Raw genomic sequence first — 17,566 nt, 5'->3', positions numbered from 1 at the left:
CTATCTAGTGTCAAAATCCCCATATCCCTTGTGAGCAGCATTTTAAGTCTTGAACATAGTGTCTGACTTCTCCCCATCTTGTTACAGAATTGATTAGGTTCATGCAAAATGCTGTCAGGGATGATTCCCCAGTATTCCTTACCTCTGCTCCACCTCAGGTATCCCTTGTGGCAGTGTTCTGACACTGCTGTTGATGCTTCTGATCTGGTTCCCTCAGGTCTTAGGCAGCAAGAATACCTCTGCCTTCAAAGGTATTCTTGCCTCAGCTCTTCAAAACACTGCCTTATTTCAAATCTGGAATATTCCAGGCTTTCCAAAGTGAAATATATCTTCAATGCTTCCATCCCCTCAGCTGTGCCCCTGTTTCTTCTAGGGAAGCTTGGGTGAGTTTCTAACAGGTTAATTTGCTTCTTAGGTCGGTCTCTTTATCTGCCATATGCACTGCTTGCCAAAACTGAGTGCCTTCTTTCCTTCCTTTTACTTTCTCCTTGCTTTCTAGCCTAGATCCCCCCCCCCCCCCCCGGCAGATCTTCCCATAAGAAGCACTGTACAAAAACAAATGTTCTGGATGCCAAGAGAAGATAACCTTCCATCAGATCAACATCTAAGCCAGACCTGTGCTTGCTCTGGTATTGTCCAACCTGGCTCTACTTTGGCATGTGTCATCGTGGTTGTGCCTTTTCTAGGGCCCTTACTCAACACATTTCTGTTGCCCACTTCCTCGAGTTGTAGGCCTTACCAATATCCACAGTGCAATAAGTGTATCACTTCTGAACTCACCTAAAAAACTGAGTATTTTATCCTAATTTTCCTAATCTTTTCCCTTAAATCTGCATTAGTCTTCAAGGAGGTGGTTCTGATGGACTCGCCCCAGAGGTCAGGCTACAAAGTCCATATGTGACTGCTGGAAGCCCTGTGTGTGTGTGTGTGTGTGTGTGTGTGTGTGTGTGTTGATGGTGGGGACAATTCCCAAAGAAAGGGTTATTGTGAAGAGGGCAGAGGTTCCTAAAAGGTGTTCACTTAGAGGGTCATTTTGCACTAAGCATATTGAAGCCTCTGACAGGTACTGCTTTAGCAAACCTGGTTTTGAAGAGAGGAATCAGATAGAAGATATCTCTGAGGCAATACTCAGAAAAATGCAGAATGTGGGATATTCTGCAAGACAACTGACTTGGTCTTTTCAAAAAACAGTTTTTTTTAAAAAGGTCATGGAAGCTGTTTTAGAATGGAAGGGACTAAAGAGACATAACAATCAGAGGCAATGTATATACTGTAATTAGATTTTGGTTCAAAAGTAAAAAATCTATTCAAGTTATGTTGAGAAAATTTGAATATGGACGGAGTATTAGATGATCTCAGGGAATTGTTAATTTCCTTAAGTGTGCTATTGCTCTTGTGGTTATGCAAGAATGTCTTAGGAGATGCATGCTCAAGTATTCAGAGATGAAGTGTAATGATATCATGTTTGCAGCTAGTTTTCAAGTTATTCAAAAACAACAATATATACTGATGTATAAAAGCAAAGATGGCAAAACGTTAGCAACTGTTGAATCTCGGTGAATATGTGGGTGTTCTTTTGTATCCTTCAACTTTTCTGAGTATTTTATAATAATAAAAAACTAAAAAGAAAGACCTATTTAACCTAGTGTTCTAAACATTTAACTCTGAAACTCTTTTTTCCCTGATGATATATTAATATGGAAGCATCTGTTGCTTCACAAAATATACCCTGGAACATGTTGGCCTAGGTCAGGCTTTCAATGGCTACATTTAAAAAATATTCAGTAATGATAAATGCTCAGTGAAGAATACAGATCTGTTTTTAAAAATTCAGAATGCACTTAAAAAATTCCATCTGGGGGTGCCTGAGTGGCTCAGTCAGTTAAGCGCCCAACTCTTCACTTGATCTTAGCCAAAAGGCCGAGAAGCGATAAGCGCCCAACTCTTGATCTCAGTTCAGGTCATGATCTCACTGTTCCTGAGATCAAGCCCCGTGTCGGGCTCTGTGCCAACAGTGTGGAGCCTGCTTGGGATTCTCTCCCTCCCTCTCTCTCTCTGCCCTTCCCCTGCACACACACACTCTGTCTCTCTCTCAAAATAAGTAAATAAACAAAAACAAACAAACAAACCATGAAACTCCATCCAGCTAGCTGAAGAAACGTTTGCTACCCGTTTGCTACATCGTCTACGATGGGGCATTTCTAATACTCTGTTAACACAGTGGTGTGACTGGCCAGAGGAAGGGAAGTTCACAGCTTGCATAGGCATTCTTGAATGTCTAGAATTGCACTGTCCAAATCCTTTTAGTATAACCTCATGGTTGATGATCCAGGCTAAATTTTCAATCATCGGTATCCTTCTGTGCTTAAAGAATTAGCTGAAATAATAGATAGCTTAGAGCACTTTCAGGAATAGAGAGAAACAAAAATTTGCATGCATAATTGACAGTTCCTATCTGGGATGAAGTTTTAAGGAAACCCAATAGCTTCTTGTGATAGTTCATTTTATGTATCAAGTTGAGCCATGGAGTGCCCAGATATTTGGTTAAACATTATTTGGGGGTATATCTGAGGGTGTTTCTGGATGAGATTAGCATTTGAATTGGTAGAATGAGTAAAGCAAATTGCCTTCCCCTGATTTGGCTGGTCATCATCTAATCAACTGAAGGCTTCAATAGAACAAAAGAAGAGAGAGGGAGAATTCAATTTGCCTGTTTGTGCTGGGATATTGGTCTCCTGCTCTCCAACTGGAACTTCATCACCTGATCTCCTGGGTCTCCAGCATGTAGATAGCAGATCGTGGGGCTTCTTAGCCTCTATAATTGCTTGAGCCAGTTCCTTATAATAAATATGTGTGTACACACACACTGTTGTTTCTATTTCTTTGGAGAACCCTGACAAATACATTCCTTATTTCCATTTGGATGACTTTAGAGAAAACAACAACTCAAAATTATTGAACAATGAGGAAATTTACTATTTCACATATAGGACAGTCAGATTGGATGGCTTAAACTTTGCTTAACTCAGCTGCTCAACTACATAAACAAAGACTTGAGTTTTTTTACCTTTCCACTCTTTGAGCCACAGATGTTGGCCTTCTCTTAACATTATCTCCCCTCTGTGGGTTACAAGATGGCTATAGAAGCTTTAGGTCACATGTACAAGCTACACCCTCCAGAGGAAGATAAAGAATGGCCTCTACTGATATCTCCTATTTAAGGTTACAGAACCTTTGCCAGAAGCCCTTACTTCTAGTTTCATTGTCCAGAACCAATCAACCAATCAATCCCAGGCATAATGGGATTATCATGGTTGATTTAGGTATCTCCCAGAACAGGGGCGGGGAGGGTCGGGGTAAGGTTATCTTCCTTGATGGCTGGTATGGCTGCTGTGAAATATGACAAAGTCTTTAACACTTCTTCCATTAGAAGGTGGGGTTTATGTCTTTGAATCTGGGCAGGTTTGTGACTGCTTCAGCCAATAGAGTACAGAGGAATCCATGTGACTTCTGCCACAAGACCACAGAAAGCCATGTGGCTTCCACCTTGCCCATTAAAACATTCGCCCTTGGAACCTTGAGCTGCCTTAGGAGAAGTTTGACTGCTCTAAGGCTGCCATACAGTAAGAAAGCCAAAGCCAGATGGAGGGCCAAGTTTAAGCCCTCTGATCAATAGTTCTTGATGAGCCCAGCTTTTGAATATTCCAGCCAAGGCAGCAGACATATGAGTAGAGAAGCTCCCAGATGATTGTGGACCCCAGTCATTTGAGTCTCCCACTAAGGCCCCAGATCATGGAAGAGACACAAGCCAGCCCTCTTCTACTCTATTGAAATCCTGACCCACAAAATTCATAAGCATAATTAGATGGTTGTTATTTTATACCACAAGATTTGGGATAGTTTGTTGCATAACAATAGGTAATTAGAACATGTTAATTTTGAACAAAATTTGGATTCTTTTAGTAAGGCAAGAGAATAATCAGTGTAATTGCAGGCAACCACGGAGCCTGCTCCTTTTTTGATACCTGCTCTTCTACTGATGTCCATGGATATCAGGCTTCTCTAACATACTCAACTTGTAGCTTTTTTAGAAAACAAAAAGTGTTCCCTAAGGCTAAATGACTTCCTTTGGGGCAAATAAAGGACATCCTACAGGCATGATTTGGCTTGGAATTCTTGGACCCAGGGTCCCTCCTCAAGCTTCTGAAGAGTTTCACATTCTAGACTTGGTTTAGATGCTACCATCATTGCATTAATCTTCCATAGATTGATTCCCCAAGATCCCCTGCTTCCCTTCATGTAATATTACTGGATTTTATCCCTCACAGCCCAGTGTTAGAAAATACTATCATATATTGAGTACTAGGGTGAATCTGAAGGCTGACAGGATTCCCCCCGACCAATCAAGTATTTTACATACATTAATCCTATGAAGTAGATAACATAAACCCCATTTTTACTGATAAGAAAACCAAGACTCAGAAAGATTCAGCAAACAGCCTAAAGTCACACAGCTACTAAGTGGTAGAGATGAAATTCAGGTCTAGGTCTGTAAGCTCTACAGACTACTCTTTTCTTCATTATACTGCCTCACAACTCAGCAAATTTAATTTAATTAGACTTCATTTTCTTTATAATATCTTTCCTTTGATCAATCAGAACATTTTAGGAATAAGAGGGAAGCTCCTCCAATTTTCTACTTTCTTTTGTGTTTCCTAGGAAGTGGCTTAGAAAAAAAATCCACCTCCTCTTCCACAAATGAGCTAGACTCTTCTATTTTTAGTAAGTGAGTTATAGCTAGTCACTAATTGTAGTTTTAGTTACACTTCTGGCTGTTTTCTTCATACTATCTGCTTCAAATTATGTAATAGGTCATATTTACTTATTTTAGCTGTATGTTACCATGCAGCTTTTTTTTTTTTTTTTTTTTTTTTTTTAATATAGAATTCTTTGTATTTAAGCTTTAAAGTTCAGGTGCTGACATTTACATTGTCATGTATATGAATAGTGCCTCCTGGAGTCCTGCAGTCTGGGCCTGTGTGTGGCAGCTTAGTTAAAATCAAATTCCAAGGGGAACTGTGTGAGGGAAGTGGGCGAGGAGATGTAATTTGATTCCTCCCAAACTCCAGTGTGTGGTTTAATTTCTCCTCTGGTCATATCTTGTTTGAGTGATACCTAGAAAAGAGATCAAGTCAGGGTCAACCATTCATTCACCTTTGCTGTGAAGTTTGAATGGTATGTCCCACTCAACTGAGAGTGTAAATTTAGAATAACCCTTGGGGCTTCCTCTATGGGGACAGAACTCAATCTCTGTGTTGTCTATAGCAATGCAGCTTCCTGGGATTGATGCTGAACATTCTGAGGGAATGCTTCAAATTTCTTAATCTACAAATGCCAGTAGAGATGGGAACTAAATCACCTCGATCTACCTTCAAGTGTCAGATTTAATTAAGGTTAGAGAAAGCTCCTTAGCCATAGAAGTATTTCAGTATGAATTGGGCTTAACCAAATCTTCCACAAAATCTAGGGAAAGTACAGTTTAATTTCAAATTAACTACATGAATATGTACTCTGTTTTTAATGTTTTATTTATTTTTGACAGAGAGAGAGACAGAGCATAAGTGGGAGAGGAGCAGAGAGAGAGGGAGACACAGAATCCGAAGCAGGCTCCAGGCTCTGAGCTGTCAGCACAGAGCCCGACGTGGGGCTCGAACTCACAGACCACAAGATCATGACCTGAGCCGAAGTCAGATGTTCAACCGACTGAGCCACCCAGGCGCCCCTGTATTCTGTATTTTTGACCCAGAGGGAGATTTCTCATAATTTCTAGATGGCATGGATTAAAAGCTCTAATAGAATAAAACTCATCTCTTTAACAGTTTGGCAATTATATAAAAGTTTAGTCTTGCCCTCATACACATTTCCCCTTCATTTTTCTTCTTAAAAGGAAAAAAAAAATGGAAGTCTCATCTTTTTCACCCCTTTCCTGTGCAGCTCATCTTCAGCTCCAGGTCTAAACCATTATGGTGGCCCCATTTCCCTTGCAATGGTCTAGATATGGATATATGATATAGTTCTGGCCAATGAGCCATGCAGGAACATTTGCTTGGGACTTCTGAGAAATGTTTCTTCATTCCTATAGAGTGAAGAAAAAAAAAAAAAAAACAGGAGCAATCCTTCTTTTTCTGGATATTGACACATTTGAGTGTGATGCCTGGAACCATAGCAGTCATTCTGTGACTTCAAGGGATATCAACCTTAATGTCAAGTCCACCAGCTCAGGATGGCAGAATAGAAAACTGAAAAGGAGCTAGGTCTTTGATTGTGAAGTTATGAAGCTACTCAACTAACCACCTCTGGAGCAGCCCTACCACTGGACTTATGCGAGAGAGCAGCTTTTAACCAGCTGAATTCATTTTTCTGTTAGGTTGCTCTCAAATTACAGATGACAGAAAAGGTGACTTAGCTGGCTTAAATTATCTCAGTTGCAAGCATTCAAAGTGATACAACATACCAGGTCATATTTTTATTTTTTTTAAAACTTTTTTTTTTTTTAACGTTTATTTATTTTTGAGACAGAGAAAGACAGAGCATGAACGGGGGAGGGTCAGAGAGAGGGAGACACAGAATCTGAAACAGGCTCCAGGCTCTGAGCTGTCAGCACAGAGCCCAACGTGGGGCTCGAACTCACGGACCGCGAGATCATGACCTGAGCCGAAGTCGGCCGCTTAACTGACTGAGCCACCCAGGTGCCCCACCAGGTCATATTTTGAGGTCTCTCAGAGCTTCTGTCTGATCCCTCCCTTTACACATTCCCCCCTTCCCATTACTTGGTCCTTCATACCATCATTGGAATGACGGCTTCAGTCTCCTGAGGTTGTCAGATGTTCTTTTTCATGGTGACGTGACACCATGACTGGGGCCCTTGTTAAAACATATGTGATACTGTGTGGTAATTTTCAGATTGTCTCCTACATACGATTATAGGATCTTTGAGGGAAAAGATGTGTGTTATTCATCTTAGCATGTTCAACCCCTAAAACATTGCTTGGTACAAAATAAGAATTAATGTTTATTGATGAAGAAAAATAATGATGGATAAAAATGTCATGAAGACCACTGTGTTCTCTCTTTGACTGACTTATTCCCGGTATATTACACCCCATGGTATCTTAAGCAGGGTGGGGATGATTAAAAAGATGAAGGAAAACCTGTAACTCTAACATTTTTTGACAAAACTTTGGAGGAAGGTAAATAAAGCTTAATGAAGATTTTTGTAAATCTTGTATACATTCTATCTTTGCCTGACTCATATTATGAGTCATTCAACATATATGTGTTGAGTGCCTAGTACACATTAAGCATTGTTTAAGTGTTGGGGATACATATGGGGTGCCTGGGTGGCTCAGTCGGTTAAGCGTCTGACTTCGGCTCAGGGCATGATCTAGCAGTTTGTGGGTTTGAGCCCCGCGTCGGGCTATGTGCTGACAGCTCAGAGCCTGGAGCCTTCTTCGGATTCTGTGTATCCCTCTCTCTCTGTTCCTCCCCTGCTCATGCTCTGTCTCTCTCTCTCTCAAAAATAAAGATTTAAAAAAAAAAAAATTTTTTTTAAAGCTTTTGGGATACATAGGCGAAGTAAACAAAGAAAGCCCTCAGAGAGCATTGGCCCTACAAGTGAACTCCAGCAATCATTTCCCCTTTCTGCATTTTAGTTTGACATTTGTGCTTAAACAGGAAACACTATCATGGAAAGCATGCTGATTCTCAGATGAAAGGCAATGGTAAACACATGGATATATTGTTGATAAGTGCTGCCACTTCTCTCTAGGACCAAGGACAGTTAAAAGGAGAAGGTCATCAATTAAATCTGCTTCTTTACCTTGTTCTTAGCAGCCCACACCAATAGGCATTGCCTTCATTTTTTTAAAGGTAGTTTTCTGCGTGCATGCAACATTGGGTGGTTGCAGCGCCAGCCGGGACAGTGAGCCCCGCCCATAGGCACCACCTTGGTGTTTCCCTTCGCTAGTTTGCTGGGGACTCTGCTGAGAGGCTACACCCGAGCACAGCGTCTCAGCTGTAGAGGCTCGTGTGGGTAAGGGCACAATTTCCTACAGAAACTGGGCAAATTTGAAAGGGGCAAAGGGAAGCGTTTTTGTATCCCTCCAAAACCCCAGCTTCTATTGAAGGGAAGACTGGAAATAAGTGCCTCACTGCTTTTCTTCTGTGAAAACGCATTACCATGTAACAAAAAGTACTAATTGCTCTGTGGGAAATGTTTTTATTTTACAAATACTCTGTGGCTCTGAAGTGACAGCACGATTATAGTTCTGACAGTATCGCTGGTACAATTTCCAGGCTCCTCAGGGAGAGCAATGTGGGGATTTTCCTCCTGGAAGCAAAGGCAAGTTCTCTGGTCTGGAAGGTACACTTGATTTAAACACGATTCAAAATAAGTAAAAACAGATGATAACACAGCAAATAATGAAAGCTTGGCAATTTCGCTAAAACAAATTATCTTATCCAGAACACTATGGGAGCGTCAAAGAGAAATGCAAAAATAACTCTGTGTATCTTTGACTGTTCTTAAAATTTCCAGTGGCTCAAACTCTCATCTCCAAACTGGGAAATGTGAGAGGAACTGAAAGGGAGAGAAGAACCTGGAAAAGTGTAGGGAAATGTAAACATTAGAAAGAGAGAGTGTAGGAAGGGGACAGCTTCAGGGTCAATCTGAGACTCTCCTGCCCGTTGTGATCTGGATAGACCCGGGCCCGCCGCGTGTTCCGTGGAGGCCGTGCGGCGGCGACGGTGACCTGAGTGGCCATCGAGCAGCTAGAAAGCGCTTTCGCAGGAGCAGGGCAGCGGCCGGGGGCGAGGCGGAGGTGGGCGCCAGCAGCCCTCTTCTGGCTGCTCGCGTCTAGCGTGGTGATAATGGGGGTGGGGCCAGCGGTGGCGGTGAAGCGCTTGGTGGCCCCCCGTCCCCTCATCGTCCTCCGCTGTTCCCTCCCACGAACAGCAGACTGCGCCCAGGCGCCTCCGCAGCCGCCGCAGGAGCCGGCAGTCGCCTGCCTGGAAGAAGAGGTAAACGAAGGGATCGAGAGCGCTGTTGGCCACTCCCACGAGGTGCAGCGCGGCCGCCACTTCCTCGGCCTCCCAGTCTCCCACCTGTCCCGACGACCACACGGCCGCCAGCCGGGCAGCGAAGTAGGGAAGCTCGCAGCTCACGAACAGCAGCGCCAGCGCCAGGCTCATCTTCAGACTCTGTACCTTAGCGCGTGGCAGCGCGCTGGGCGCAGGGGCTCCGCCGGGACTCGCCCACCAGGGCGCTGAAGGCGGCGGGGCCTGGGGCGGGCGCTGCCACCAGGCGCAGAGCAGGCGGCTGCAAGCTACGCCCATGACCGCGACCGGCGCCACGAAGCCCGCGACGGCCTCGTAAAGCGCATAGACCTGCAGGTGCCAGCGCGGCAGAGGCGCAAAGATGTCACGGCAGCGACGCTCCCCGGGCCAAGCGCGGGGGGCCGAGGGCGCGGCGGGTGGCGGCGAGGGGGCGCCCCCGCGCACCACGAAGGCGGGGGGCAGCGCCAGCAGCAGCGCCAGCAGCCAGCCCAGGGCGGCGAGGGCGCGCGCTGGCAGCGGCGGGCCCTGCGGCCGGCGCACGGTGCGCTGGCGTTCGAGGGCAATGAGTACCACGAGGTGGGCCGAGGCGCCTCGGCCGGACGCCTGCAGCAGCTGCACGAAGCGGCACGACAGGTCTCCCGCCGCCCGGCGCGGCTCGCCCAGCAGCTCCCAGGCCAGCTGCGACAGCGCGGTGCCTCCGCACGCGTACAGGTCAGCGAGGGCCAGCTGCACGAGCAGGAAGTCCATCTTGCGACGCTTGGGGCCCGCCCACGGCCCGGCACCCCCGCACAGGCGGCACAGCACAGTGCTGTTGCCGGCCACCGCCACCACCAAGATGACCCCCAGGAAGACCAGGCGGACGCGGCGGCCGGGCGGTCCGGGAGGCGGCGGAGGCGGCGGCGGCGGCCCCGGGGCCGGGGCTCCCTGTTCCGAAGTGAAGTTGAGACCCCAGCCGGGAAAGACGGGTACGGAGACGTTGGGCGCCAGCGAGAAAGTTGAGGGGCTGAAGGGATCCTCCATCCTTAGCCTGGGGGGAGCGGAGGTAGGAAGCGAGGGAAACCCAGGTGGAGGCGAGGCTGCGAGGGGCGCCCAAAGTTTGTTGAAAACGCACACGCAACAGAGAGGGAAATGGATTCGGGTAGACTCGCGCTTAGTTGTTTTTATAGGTTGTCCTCGTCATTTGTCACTCAAATGTGGGTTGTACACTCGAGGAACACACATGATTCCTATTCTCCACCTTCTCCGTGGCTCTCCTCCCAGTCCCAGTGGATGCCCTTCCAATCTCTGCCGCGGCTCCCACAGCGCGCTCGCAGTAGCGGCGGGGACCACTGAGTTCTGGGTGCCTCTCCCGTTCGCTATTCAATTTACAGGAAGAGCACAAAACAGGGCAGAAGGTCGCTTTGCCCGGCCTTTGCAAAAGCGCATGCTAACCGGGACTGACACACCAGAGAGGAGGGTCCTGACCGAGACTGCACCTCTCAAAAACGGTTACGGATTACGGTTACGGATTGCTAGTAGGAAAAAAAAAAAAAAAAAAAAGACACTAGTTTTGATTAAAAAAAAAATAATAATCAGAAATGGCATGGATCTACATGCACTAGCATGAGACAAACAGGAACACAAGAAACCCAACAGCGTTTTGGGCAAAGAGGAGCCCAAGAGATGAATCTTTGATAAACATGTATCTTCCTCTGGCCATCAGTGAGAGTATTTACTTGGAGAGAACTAAAGTAATGATGTTGCTTGGCAATTAGGAGGAGCAGTGATTTGCAGATGTTTCAAATACTCCTCATTACTTGAAGCCACGGATCACAGCTGCTCTCTCGGTGATGTAAAATTTGCTGCATTAGTCTGAAGGGGACATTCATAGGTTTTATGCATATGGTAGTGCATTTATTGATTTTCCCCTAATATTTCCATCCAGTGGAGGATGTGTCATCATGGCTTTTCATTCTCTTGATTCTGTTTTCCAAGCAGATGGAGGTTGCTGGGAGGGAGTACGCCCCCAATAAGCCTAGAGAAAAGGTGACTAAGAGAACGATAAGGCGGCCAATTTTCAAAAAAGAAATTCAAGTCACAGGAAATGGTTTAGATTAAATGCTGTCTTTTATTTTAGTCCTATCTCCTCCTCACAAACAAATTTTACTTTTCCTGTTGGAAACATCAATTTGTCTTTTATGTACCCTCTTATATTATTTTTAAAATTTTTTTCTTAATGCTTTATTTTTAATCTGAGAGAGAGAGAGAGAGAGAGAGTGAGCAGAGGAGCAGTGAGAAGGGGAGACACAGAATCCGAAGCAGGCTCCAGGCTCCGAGCTGTCAGCACAGAGCCCAACGCAGGGCTTGAATTCTCAAACTGTGAGATCAAGACTTGAGCAGAAGTCAGACGCTTAACTAACTGAGCCACCCTCTTACATTATTACAGTGTAAGTAGATTTCCTGTGTTTCTGGCCTGGGCATCTGCTGGGGTTCATATTCCCAGACTGAGGACACATTTGGCACTTTAAGATGCTCAGGATAGGAGGGGTTGGTAGATGCAGATGACAGTGCTGTTAGTTGCCTGGAGGAATCCTAATTCCTAAACTGTTGTCCTTTGGCCAGAGACCTTTGTCATTTTTTTTTTCAACGTTTATTTATTTTTGGGACAGAGAGAGACAGAGCATGAACGGGGAAGGGCAGAGAGAGAGGGAGACACAGAATCAGAAACAGGCTCCAGGCTCTGAGCCATCAGCCCAGAGCCTGACCTGGGGCTCGAACTCCCGGACCGCGAGATCGTGACCTGGCTGAAGTCGGATGCTTAACCGACTGCGCCACCCAGGTGCCCCCTTTGTCATTTTTATTATCCTATCTCCAGTGGCTAGCACTGGGCCTGATACAGGTTAGGTATCAGTAAATATGTTTTGAATTAATGAACTAGACGATATATGACACATTTCAGATAATTTTGAGCAAATGTTCCTGCTTTGACTATAAATCCATCAACCTAAGAAAAAACTACCTTTCATACCTATGCCAGTATCATCCAGAGGAGCCCAAGGAAGCTCTGGAAGAGGTGTATGGATAGCCATTCTTGATGGAACACTTAAGGGAGAGGAAAAGCAATAGTCTTGGGAAATCAGACTCTTGGTTTAATTTTCACATTCTCCCCTCAGGGGATTTTGCTGGGGCCTTTTTCTTTGTAACATACACCATCCCAGCTTATGATCCACTTCTTCCAAGGTGCTGTCTGTGAGCAATACCCATAATTCAGTGATTCCTCTAAGCAATATCAGTTTAATATTTCTCAAGGTAATTCTATAATTTGTCTCAAATTTGTTGAAATGCTCTCGTATAGCAAAATAAGACTCTACCAGTGACATTACATTTCACAGAACTTTACTAAGACCTGATAAATCATTGATTAAAGAAAATGATTCTCAAAATAACACATGCACATAGTTTGGAAAGTCTAACAGAACTAGAGGGCCAACAACAATATCGTTTCCTATACACACATCCTCACACCTCCTTCTAGAGGGAACCAATTTAGAATCTATTTGCTGTTTCTTCTGGCATTTACTTAATTCCAGAATTCTAAATCACAAATGTGTAATGCTATTTATTGACTCAGTGATTTCAGACATGATTACCTTCTCATGAGATACAATAATCTTGTAATTTCAGGTTAGATCTATGTTTAGTGTTTACATTATTATGAAATGAAAATATTCTCAGCTGAATGTTATAGTATATTTTGAATATCATTTTTTTTGTTTTCTTGAAGTTAATAACTGCCTTAATTTTCCTTGTTATACAGCTAATTCTTCCTTTAAATGGTCCCTCAGTTCGATTTCCATAAGTTTGGTTTTGTAACATAATGTAGCAATTCCAATTTTTTTTTTTTTTTTTGGAAACCTTCTTATCAGAGACTCCCTTCTCTCTCCTATGTGGGCTGGTTTATTTCCAGGCCTGCTACACACTTATCATCCTGAAATACGTTTGTTGTCAACACTGAAACTCTCTGCCCTTCTCTTGGGTTGGAATTCCTGCCTCTTGGGTTTCTGGTCTTTTTTCTTGGTTTCTTCCTTTTTGGTAGAAAACATCACCTGACATGTTGTAAGGTTAAAAAGACTGTGCAGAGGCTGAGGACGTAGCTGGGAGAGTCTCACTGTGCCTATTATACCTGAGTCACGTAGATTCAATCACATTTGCCCTCCAGGACACCTGTTACCCAGGCATCTCCCTTTGCCATCATCCTAGAGACTCCTTTCATTATCTCATGCTGTTTTTCCTGCTTTCTAATTTCATGGGTATTTTTTGTTCTTTATTTCCCTCCTTGGGTGGAAAGCATCTTCAGTGGCTTCTTGAGAAAGGGTATATTTGGGGGATCTTGTATGTCTGAAAATGTCTTTATTTTACCATCATGCTTAACTGAAGTCTTGGCTGGGGTTAGAATTCTATATTGGAAACATTTTCCTTCTGAATTTTGATGGCATTGTTCCATTACCTTCTGGATTTTAAGTGTGTTGAGAAGCTTAAAGCCATTCTGGATCCTCATTGGTGTAAACATGATCATTGTTTTTTCCATTTTTGAAGTTTGATTCTTTTCTTCTCTCTGAAAAATTTCACAAAGTTGTGTTTATTTGATCCACTGCTGGGCATAATCAAGGGTCATGGGTTGTATTTAATTGCATTATGCCTCTAGTGGCCTTTAATCTACAACGGTTTCCCAGCCTTTCTTTTTCCTTTCATGATTCTGACAGGTCTGAAGGGTCCACGATACATGTTTAGTAGAATGTCTCTAACGTTGCTTTTTGTTTCCACATAATTAAATCTGAGTCAGAGTTTTTGGGCTGAAATACTACCTAGGTAATAATGTGTCCGTAGTATGTCATTTCAGGGGCATATATAGTGCTAGTTTGTCTCAATACCAGTGATGTTAAACTTGACATATGTTTTTAAAACCTAAGGTTCTAGGTTCTGTGCTTGTCCTCCAGAGGTAGCCACTCTGCATTTGTCCACCTGTCCCACTGAGGGGCTGGCTCCATTAGGTCTCCAGCCCTGCCCCCAATCTTTCTCATGAGTGCTGCTTGAGGTCTATGAAAAAAAGTTCGTGAGTGGAGGTGGTTTCCCTTGTGTGGGGGCTCCCAGAATTTGTGTTGTTATTTTCACACACATTGGGCTTTAAGAATTTGTCAAAGTATCCGTTGTTTTGTTATCCACTCTTTGGGCTACTGGTTTCCACCTCCACCTCCCCTGATGTTCTGCCAAAGGTGGACCAGTTTGAGTGTATCACCTTCTCAGAGGGACTTGCCACCCTTTTGAATTCAGTTTACCAGTTGCCTTGCAACCTTAGTCACTGATAGGCTCAAAAAAAGTTTAGATGATCTAGCCTTTTTTTCTTGATTTTTGTTAATGTGGGAGGAATATTCCTTGCAACTTTCCCTTTCCTATGGGAAAGCAAGACTCTCAAAATATTATTGAAGGATGGCAATCCTTTACTATAAATATTACAAAATTGATACTTATTTTGTTGTTTAACTTCTTGAACAGTTTATTTTTATTTCCTCTTAATAATTAAGAGCCTAAGGCTAAAAATATTCTGAATATAGTTCTGATTGTGTCATATGTTCTACGTTTTCTTATTTTCATTTTAAAAGTAGCATAGGGGCACCTGGGTGGCTCAGTCGCTTAAGCATCTGACTTTGGCTCAGGTCATGATCTCAAGGTTCTGAGTTTGAGCCCTGGTTTGGACTCTCTGCTGTCAGCACAGAGCCTGGAGCCTGCTTCAGATTCTGTGTCTCCCTTCTTCTCTTCCCCTTCCCCACTTGTGCTTTGTCTCTCTGCCTCTCTCAAAACTAAATAAACATTAAAAAGTATTATAAAAATAGCATAGAAGTATAATTTTTTGACCTAAGAATTCTTTAGGATGCTGCCTTATAACTTTATTTGTTTAAATGTTTATTGAGTTTTTTGTTTTGTTTTGTTTTGAGAGAGAGAGACAGACCACAAGCGGGGGACAGGCAGAGACAGAGAGGGAGATGCAGAATCTGAAACAGGCTCCAGGATCTGAGCTGTCAGCACAGAGCCAGATGCAGCGCTCGAACCCACGAACTGTGAGATCATGACCTGAGCCGAAGTTGAACGCACAATGTGACTGAGCCACCCAGGCGCCCCTAAAAAAGAAATTCTTACTGAGATTAAAATCAGGATTGTATGAAATTTCTACATTAGTTCTGGAGCAGTGACATTTTAAGATCTTCCCATTCAAGAACATACTATCATTCCATGTTCATATCTTGTTTGTACACGTCAGTAGAACTTTATAATTTTTTTATCTAGGTTTGGGCCTCTTGCTAAAATTTATTTTATAGACTGTCCTAATGTGAGTGAGATATTTTTCCTAATTCCCATTTTTATCTAGTGATTATTCTTATGTATTGATTTTTATATATGTAGCCATTTAACAAGTTTCATCATTTCTAGTAGTTTTTATTAGGGTGCCCTAGGTTTAATGAGATGGAGACCTACAAAGAGTAGAAAGGATAAATACAAAATCCACCATTTTGTTTTATTTCTTTTTTTTTAACAGGGACAAATAAAAATGTATAAGGCTCCCAGTTGATGTGGATGTTTCTGGATTATGGTTTGAAGAACAAGTTTTCAGAACCTTGTTTCCCAAATCTCACTGCACATTAGACTCACCTGGGGCGCTTTGCAAACTCTCAGTGGTTGGAGGTGGGAGCCAGGCATTAATAGATTTTAAATAGCCTCCGGTAAATCCAGTTTGCAGTAAAGTTGTGAACCATTGTTCTACACTAGCCTTAGCAAACTATGGCCCGCAGGTCCAATCCTATGTTTGTGTAAACAAAGTTTCATTCTAAAGTAGCCAGGCTCCTCTGTTTGCATATTGTCTGTTGCTGTTTTCATGCTACTAGCACAGTACTGAGTAGTTGTGAAAAAGACCATATGGTTCACAAAGCCTAAAATAATTCAGTATCTGGCCTTTTTCACAGAAAAAGACAAACATAGAGGGATAGAAAGTCCCTCTGTTGACCCTTTTGTTCAGGCTTTTGCTAGAATTTACTGTTTTTGGAAGGCTCTGCTTTATTGAGAAGGGTACTCCTTTTCAGCTCTGCCCTGCCATTACCTAAAGTGTTGGTTTTCTAATCCATTGTGTTATCTGAAAAACTCAAATTCCTAGAAAATTAATTCGACAAGTATTTACTAATCTTCTACTATGTGTCAGGCACTTGGGATACCTTAAGCAACAAAAAGGACAAAAATCTGCGCCTGTATGGAACTTCCATCCTAGTGGGGTAGGAGGGGTAGGGGACAGTATAAGCAAATCATGTATATAAAACATATACTATGTTGGGTGGTAATAATTTCTATGGAGAAAAATAAAGCAGGGAAGTCTGTGTGAGAAGGTAGCATTGGAGCAATGACCTGAAAGATGTAGCAAAGACAGCCGTACGGAAATCTGGAGAACTGTGTGCCAAGCAGGAAGTATTGACAAGCACGAAGGTCTTGAGGTGGTGCATGCCTGGCATGCTGGAAAACAACAGGGATACCAGTGTGGCCAGAACAGAGTGAACAAAGTGGGAACGTGGGAGGAGAGCCAGTCTGTGAGGTAACATGCAGCGAGGTAGTTCAGGTGCTATAGGCCTTTGTAAGGATTTTGGCTCTTACAGAGTTAAGATGGGACACCAGTGGAAGGTTTGGAGTATCCAGTGAAGGGATGTGATGTATCTTAATAGAATCACTCTGGCTGCTCTGCTGAGTACAGACTGAAGAAAGTTCAGGGGCAGACTCAGGGAGACTTCTTAGGAGGCTATTGCAAAATTCCAAACAAGAGACTATGGCTGACAGGAATTACGGTGGTAGCGGTAGAGGTCGTAAAAAGGAAGCCCAAAGATTGTCTTCAATCTAGTTTATAATTGGTGTGGGTTTCTCTCAGATTCTGGCATTAAGTTTTTCTTCTTTTTCTGTTTTCATGGTTGTTAGATACCATTTTGAATTAGCTTTTGTCCTTAAACACTCAGTTATACCTAAGTATGATTCTGTATCTAATATGCTTAAAACAATGTGTATGCTTGGTAAATCGTAACAATGAATGTATCTTGAAGAGTTTGGGTAGGACAAGATGGATTATATTTATCTTCACATGCCTATCTTTTCAGAACCACATTGCTATTATTATTGATTTTTCCCCTATAATTAGCATATTCACCCACACAGTAGCTATTTCATGTTCTTTAGGCTTAACTAGGGAGGTAGATTTGTGTATTTTCATCTTAATCGCAACAGTTTAATATTGAGATCTTTTCCATAAGGGTTTTACTTCGAAATGTATCTGAAGTGAAGTTTATTTCTCAGGAATTCATACATAACTGCAAAGATAAGTTCATACTAAGTCACTGAAGAATAGCAAACACAGGAGATGAACTGGCTTATTAAGAAAACTTCAAAG

At 43.2% G+C, this 17,566-nt stretch overlaps 1 protein-coding gene across 1 annotated transcript; it reads right to left on the bottom strand.

Moving 5' to 3' along the window:
* Nucleotides 1-8,262: 8,262 nt before the first annotated feature.
* Nucleotides 8,263-10,608, bottom strand: GPR150 (G protein-coupled receptor 150). Its single transcript, XM_023258575.2, has one exon. It carries the CDS (start codon nt 10,132-10,134, stop codon nt 8,830-8,832), a length of 1,305 nt encoding a protein of 434 aa, XP_023114343.2. The 5' UTR covers nt 10,135-10,608; the 3' UTR covers nt 8,263-8,829.
* Between the last annotated feature and the right edge of the window lie 6,958 nt (nt 10,609-17,566).

Source organism: Felis catus, chromosome A1 (genome assembly GCF_018350175.1).
Source record: "Felis catus isolate Fca126 chromosome A1, F.catus_Fca126_mat1.0, whole genome shotgun sequence".
Lineage (NCBI taxonomy): Eukaryota > Metazoa > Chordata > Mammalia > Carnivora > Felidae > Felis > Felis catus.
Note: the sequence above shows the minus strand (reverse complement) of the source record. Positions and strands in the feature narration are given on the sequence as shown.